This window comes from Octopus bimaculoides, chromosome 26 (assembly GCF_001194135.2).
Source record: "Octopus bimaculoides isolate UCB-OBI-ISO-001 chromosome 26, ASM119413v2, whole genome shotgun sequence".
In the NCBI taxonomy this organism is placed as follows: domain Eukaryota; kingdom Metazoa; phylum Mollusca; class Cephalopoda; order Octopoda; family Octopodidae; genus Octopus; species Octopus bimaculoides.
Genome location: NC_069006.1, coordinates 690,290 through 698,313, shown reverse-complemented (window position 1 = coordinate 698,313; position 8,024 = coordinate 690,290). Strand labels below are relative to the sequence as shown.

General features: G+C 36.9%; 1 protein-coding gene across 6 annotated transcripts in view; it reads left to right on the top strand.

Moving 5' to 3' along the window:
• Nucleotides 1-8,018, top strand: part of LOC106871338 (uncharacterized) — a 362,069-nt gene extending 354,051 nt beyond the window's left edge. For all 6 annotated transcript variants that reach the window (XM_052977041.1, XM_052977038.1, XM_052977039.1 and 3 more), the window contains one exon: nucleotides 179-8,018. In XM_052977041.1, coding sequence (XP_052833001.1) covers nucleotides 179-714 — 536 coding nt within the window. In that variant the 3' untranslated portion in view covers nucleotides 715-8,018. The remainder of the gene's footprint in view (nucleotides 1-178) is intronic.
• The last annotated feature ends 6 nt before the right edge of the window (nucleotides 8,019-8,024 follow it).

Genomic DNA, 8,024 nt, shown 5'->3' with positions numbered 1-8,024 from the left:
GTGCCACGCAGTGGGACTGAACCCAGGACACTGTGATTGGTAAGCAAGCTACTTACCACACAGCCACTCCTGTGCCGAAATTTGCCAAAATTTGATATCATTATTATTATTATTATTATTATTATTATTATTATTATTATTATTATTATTTGTTTTTTATTTCATTTTTCTATTGCAGTCGACTCCCTCGATGTTCCTGAGAAACTGTCTGACAAGGAAGACAGTCTACAGAAACAGAAGCCGTCCTACATGGGTAGCCTGTTGTACAGCATGTTTCCTTGCCTCGGCAAGAAGCGTCGCTACCCGTCGGAAGAGAAGGCATCCGAGAAACCGGAAACCATGAACAGGCTTTTGGACACGGAAAGCGGAGCGGAGCTGCAACACCAGACACAACAGCCGGGGCTTCCACCATTAGCAGCAGCAACAGATGCAATGGATGCACAACAGACGCTAAGTACAGCCGTCATCATACCACCGCATGCACCGGTAAATTGCACGCCTTACCGTGCGTCTGCACCGAGTGCACCGATCTTAGAGGACTTTGAACTTCAACAGCAGCAACAACAACAGACTCTTTCTCATCATCCTCACTCGTCTTATTCACAGCCTCCACCACCACCACAGCAGAATCTACAACAGCAACAACAACAACAACAACAGAACCAGCTTCATAGGCAACATCTTCCTCCGCATCATCATCACCACGCAGCATAACACAACGTGCAAGAACACGTCATATTATAGTCAGTGATGACCAGACAAACAGACAGACACACAAACTTTCTTCCCCTGCCGCCACCACCACCACCACCAACACCCCAAGACTCAGAAGTGAATAAATACACACACACACACGCACACACATATATATATATATACATATATATATCAAACAAAATTTTAAAAAGGATATTTTGGGAAAAGAGGAGCAGCCCTTCCTCTGTTTCTCTCTCTCTCTCCCTTGTAAAACTATCTCTGTCTTCTCTTAAACACACACACACACACTCTTCCATACCTACATAATCTTATACCCCTTGCTAAACTTGACTAAAGACTACCACCACTACTATCACTGTGCTACATCCAATACTGACATAGAACCACTGCCTGTGTTAACCACAAAACTATATAACCAAATATTACCACTACCAAAAACTACAGACAGCCAATATCACTACTACCGTCGCTGTAACCTATACTACAAAAAAAATCACTTAAAAACTACAACCACAGCCAACATCATCAAAACGACCATCCACACTGCAACAACTGCCAATACTACCACTAAATATCAGCTACTGCAACCAAAACAGTCACTACCATTGTAACCACCACCACCACCCCACCATGGGAACTACCACCAATACTGATAGGACAAATTCACAAATACTACCACCACAACCATCAATACAATAACAATAATGATGCTGTCACAACTGTAGCCTATACCACCATCATTACCACTACATGCCACAACAATCACATGTACTACTATTTCTGCTACCACCAAGGCAGTGGAAAATCTCTCAAAAGAAAAACTAAAAAGAAATAAGGGTCATTCCTTCAAATTGGGGTCGCTCCTTAATCCCCATATTTGAAATATATTTGTTTTTGGTTTTTTTATTTTGAAAAAATAATTGAGGGAAAGTGACAGGGTTCCTGACGAATATTTTATTCTTAAAAACTTGTTTTGTTACCATTAGTTTAGCACTTTTCTCCCTGTCTCTCTCTCCCTCTCCCTCTTCCTCTCTCTCACCCTCATATGTAACCACCTTTCCCCCCCCCCACACACACACACACTGCAAATAATGTTGAGGATACCAGATTATGTGAAATGGGCCTTTTAACAGCCAGACCACGAGACCAGTGCTAGCTCATCTGATAGCATAACCTGTATTGCTTTGTATATAGAATTTTATGTATGTATCTGTGTGTATATATATATATATATATATACACACACACACACACACACACACACACACTCGTCACGTGATCACATGACCAACCAGAGTATCATGTTACAATTGTTTTAGCCATCGAATGATGCCACCCTGCTGGCTAGGCAAGCAGGCCAACACTTCCCCTTGATCGATAGGGGGGGACTGGAGCAAAATGAAATGAGGTGTTTTGCTCAAGAACACAACGCACCTCCCAGTCTGGAAATTGAACCCATGGTCTAGCGATCGTGAGTGCAACACCCTAATCACTAGGCCACATGCCTTCACTATATGTATATATATATATATATATATATATATATATACACACGCACACACACATATACATGCTCATACACAACCTACCAGACTCCTCACTCATGCTATTATTGAACCAGGAGCTTAAAAGCAGTCCTTCCATAACACTTACGTAGCCTTACCTGCATTTTGGGGTCTTCCGGATACTAAAACATCTCATATTATTATATATATTGATTGATTGATTGATTGAGGGGATAGTTATAACCCACGCAATTGCTCATCAGCAGATCACATAGGATCCTGTTTAGCATAGCTTTCCAATAATCAAAGGAAAATGAGTGAGACTTCAATTAACTCAAACAGGAGCCGTTCGCAACTCCAAGGTAAGATCCTGTAGGTTTAATATAAGCCATGCAGAGTAAATAATAATAACAATAATAATAATAACAACAATAATAATAATAATAATAATAATAATATTGGTAATAATCTAAATGAGTAAAGGAGAAGTCAAATCGATGTTACGCTCGATGTATTTTTTATTTCCCATCTCATACAATGTTATGTAATGCATTTCCATATATAGAAATATGTCCTAATGAATTTATAGTTTGTTCACTTTGTCAGACATCCTTGATTTGAAAATACAATTGACTCATGGCTATTACGTAACATTGCATGACATGGGAAATAAAAGAATTAATCGTTTATGAAAACAATTGTAATGTTAATTTGACTTCTTTTTTCCTAACTTAAATTTTTATTCCATATATATATTTATATACATGTGTATATATATTTGTGTATGTATATATATATTTATATATATATATATATATATATATATACATATATATTTTAAATACATATATATCTATATATATATTTTATATATACATATATATTTTTTATATATATATATATATATATATATATGCACACACACACACACATACAACTAATCCAAACATGTAACATGCAAATAACAGAGTCTTCTGTGCAAGCCGCTACTTCACCAAGAATTCCCTGATGGTCTTGTTTCAAAATATTGACAGATGATAACCTGTACAGGATGACCTTGGACAACTTTCGTCATCACATCTTATTTCCTCCATATTTGGTCTACATCTGATTCTAGGTCTTCGGATATAGATTCATCTGTGTCAGTGGAAAGTTCAGGTTCTTCAGCCCTTTCTCTAAACTCATTCACATTCAAAGAATCCTTTCCTTGTATCTTTTACTTCTCTGGTTCTCATTAATCTTATTGCTATCTCAGCAGTTTCATTGTCGTCAACTCCATCTAATTTTATCGCATTCAAGGCTCTTCTCTCTCCTTGTAAAGCCATCCACATCATGAAACTAAGTGAAATAGTTTTTGTTCTTTGTGATAAAAAAGGTGTACAAGATATTATCCCCTTAGATTTGTAATGATAGGGGTTAGTGCTATCAATTTCTTCATCATCACTATAAAATCATCCTTACCATTAATGTAACTTTCTTGTAAAAGATACATCACAGCGTTTTCTCAGGACTGTGACATTTAATCTTTGAAGCAAATCTTAAGACTTCTAATGTTGCACATTTTTCATACCCTGTTGATTGAGAATCGACTCTGACCCCATCTCATGGATCATTTGGAAATCATTTAACAAACATGTCAATTCCTGCTATTTTGAATTTGGGGTTTGTAGTGTATCTCTTACTGTTTGTTTCTACAAAAGCAAAGAAGCTTGAAAGACCAATATTTCCAAAAGAGAAACTGGCTAAATGAACAGCTACATGTGCCTTCTCCAATCTGTATAATAATATCAAAAACAGAAATAATTCTTGAAATTCTGGATCAGTTGGAGAGGAACGAGCCCTGTCTAGGAATAGATCAATGTCTCCTAATCAGTGATTTTAAAAAGAAATGGAAGTGCTATTACATCTTGAGTTTGCCCTCTTTCAGTGTCTTATGAGTTCCAAAGTCTGTGACTATTTCTCAGTGAATATTCTCATGAATGAGAATACAAGATGTACATTGGAAGCTTTTGCGGAGTTGATTAACAATGCTTTTGTGAAGATCTTTTCCAAACTGATCCATTCTTGGGATTTCTTTTTGATTCATTCTTGGTGAAATTGGAGAGACAAGTGAGGCACATTTGAAGCAAATTGGCCCAGAAAGAATACAACAGATGCTTGAATGATCCATTGGGAATTATTTAACAAGTATGGAGTAGAAAGGGCAAGAAATAAACCTGGGATTTCTGTATGGTCTTCAAGACATGTGCCTAACTGTTTTTGCTATCTTTTTGTAGAACTGTAAATTTCATCATCCAAAACCCCTCAACTCCATCTGAGCCGGATGCTTTTCAGTTGTTTATCTTACTACTCACATGTCCCCTATTTATCTTAATGTCTTGTTCCAGGAGATATATTTGTTTCTTTCATGTTGTGTAGCCACTTTGTATTAATGTTGTACGTTTCCTTCTCCTCCACCCCCATATTGCTCCAAAATCTTTGTTTCTCCTTTTATTTCCTGATAAAATCTATTTTTGGTCAGTTTTGAAGATTCTCTTTTCTCTGTACTCTTTGATTCTCTGATCATATTGAGTGATTTTTTTTTTTGACTCTCTTCAGTTGCCTGTGTTTTAGTTTGATTCCTACCTGTAATCCTTTGAAATCAACATCATACCTTTTTTTCAACCTGTTATATTTCCACTGATTCTTCAGTTCTCTCTTCTTTCTTCTGACAGATTATTCTGCATTCTTTTTACGTCTCCAACGATCCTCCTCTTCCACCGTGGTCCATTTTCTATCTGTTTTGGCTGTTTTATTCAAATCCTATATTTTCTGCCACCATTATATTTGTTGCATTTAGTCTGCTAGTTTCGGTGATATTGTTTGCATGTGTATACTTTTAAGATCCTGTTTACTTCTCCAGTTTCTTAGTCACACATCACTCCAAAATTCTCCGTCCTTACCAACTCTTCTACTCTATCTACAATTCATTTTTCTTCATCGGTGGTGGCCGTGTCAGTTACCATTGACACCTCAAGCAGATTGATTTGTATTTCTTCTGCCATTTAAGGAGCTGTATTGGTCTTGATCAGCTCGTCATTATTAGCGCTATTACATTCATCTTGTATTGTCATCCTCTTCGTATACTCTTCTCTCGATAATTTCCACTTCTGAATCTATTAACCAGATTTTCTTTCTTGTCACTCTGACAAAACTTTTCTTCTCTCGTTTCACATATTCCACAATACTGCCATTCTCAGTACATCTCTCTCTCTTTATCATTCAGATTACTCTGTCAAATGTGAAGCTTATTTATTCACATTCTTTTGAATTAGTCAGGCATTCTCTTGTAGCTTCAAGATTTCAATGGTGTGTTTCTATATTTTTAGACATTGTAGGGTAGGCGTGAGAGGTTGGATCTGGTCAGTTTTATTAACATAAAACAGGCAGAATATTTGGGCTGGACGAGACCAGATTAAACGCTAAAGGATTAATGGCACTCTATGACAATTGCATTTATTTCTTTGCTGAATTTTTTCTTTAATTCTTCTATGCTAGCAGTCACAGTTTGACAACCAGACCCATCTTGCTTCTCAATGGGATACCTAGGCATAGCACCTTCATCACTGGTTCCAGTTCTGTTTATGCCATTATCTATAATATTTCTTTCAAATATTTCACTCATAGGGTTTGTTTAAGTGGTTTTTGTTTTCTTGTGTTTTTTTTTTTGTGACATCATTAGATGGATTACCAGTGAAGGTTCATAGAAACTCCATCCACCCTCTATATGAGGCAGTTAAACCACATCCAGTCTCACACTGGCGTTTTTACTACTACGCTTGGTTTATTTTCAGAGTTGTCCTTTTCTCGGTTGTCTGCTGTCCCCTGTTCATGAACCCTAACCCACCCAGATACATTTTTCAAGGTTTACTCCTCTAGAATTGTGTTGTTAGTATTGATGCATCACATTCTGAGAAGGCTTCTTTTTCTTCCCCTTTCTCTCTCACTTCAAGATATGATCCATTTGCGGATTACCAAGTGTTACAGAAGGGCCTCAGTTACTTGAATAAAGGCTGCTCTGTATCCCTTTTGTATTGTTAATATTAAGGCTATCTAAGGCAGCGAGCTGGCAGAATTGTTACCACACCAGACAAAATGCTTAGCAGGCATTTTGTCCATCTTTATGCTCTGAGTTCAAACTCCACCAAGGTCAACTTTGCCTTTCATCCTTTTGGGGTCGATAGAATAAGTACCATTCACGCACTGGGATCAAGGTAATCAAGTTACCCCTTCCCCCCAGAATTGCTGGCCTTGTATCAAAATTTGAAATCAGTATCATGGCTGTCTGCCCCATGGTTGTAACTTTTAGAAGGAGATAGTCTGGGGTTTCTGGTGTTGCTTAGGTATTTTTACACCAGTCCCCTGCCCTTGCTCGCACTCTCTCTCTCTCTCGTCCCTTTTATATTACCAGCCTTCACGTGGCTACCCTAAAGTTTTAGACATAATAGGAAGAGTTGGGGAGGAGTTCAAATAGTCTTTGGTGACATTTTTGGTTCTCTTAGTCTTAATTATAGGTATTTGCTAGATCTTCTTCTTTCCCATTTTTGGCATGATGCTGTCTTAGAGAGATAAATGTTAGATAGAAGATAGTGGTATCTGGTATAAAGAGCACTTAATTTGTAAAAAAATACTACAAAAGAGATGAGATTAAAGGATTATTATGTATCGGGGAAGGGAAAATTGATTAGAATGTAGATTCTTGGAATGGTGGTGGGGGCTGGAATGGATGGGCACATCGCAAGCGAACTAACTAGCCTTCAACATTGATGCATTGGAAAAAATATATCTGATTGTAACGTTAATGAGAGAGAGGGAAATTAGAATATATCTTGAGAAAAAAAAAATTGAAATATTTATAAAAGATATCTTGCAAACAGACTCAAAGATTACTGCATTTTAAGCAAAATACCAAGCAGTGACAACAAAACCCAACAAAATAGAACAATTTTATTAGAATATTTTGACTGACTTTTATGTTTCTGAAAGAAGATAAAGAAGGAGAGAAAGCTATCAAGCTTTTAACACTGATGAGAGAAAAGCATTTTCCAAATGTAACTTGTTTCAAAATAACTATCCTTTTATTATAATAATAATATCATATTATCATTATCATTATTATTATTATTATTATTATTATTATTATTATTGTTATTGTTATTAAGGTGGTGAACAAGTAGAATCGTTAAAAAGCTTGACAGAATGCTTTGCAGTATTTCGTTTGGCTTTATGTTCTGAGTTCAAACTCCACTGAGGTTGACTTTGCCTTTCTTCCTTTTGAGGTCGACGGCAGAAGTACCAGTTGAGCACTGGGGTCAGTGCAAACAACCTAACCCTCCTCAACATTCCTGCCCTCATGCCTATAGCAGTAAAGATTATTATTATTATTATTATTTGGCAGAATTGTTAGCATACCCAACGAAATGCTTAGAAGTATTTCGTCTGTCTTTACGTTTTGAGTTCAAATTCCACTGGGGTCGACTTTGCCTTTCATCCTTTCGGGGTTGATAAATTAAGTGCCAGTTAGGGGGGTGGGGTTCAATGAACTCAACTATACCCCTTCCCACAAAAATGTCAGGCCTTGTCCCTATAGTAGAAAGGATTATTATTATTATTATTTAAGTATTGGGATACATGTAATTGACTATCCCCTTCCCCCCTCCCCCCGAACATTTCAGGCCCCCTGGTTATTGTAAAAAGGATTGTTGTTGTTATTTCTGTTTTACTTTATTGCTAGGATGTGTATAAAGTCAAACCACAAAGATA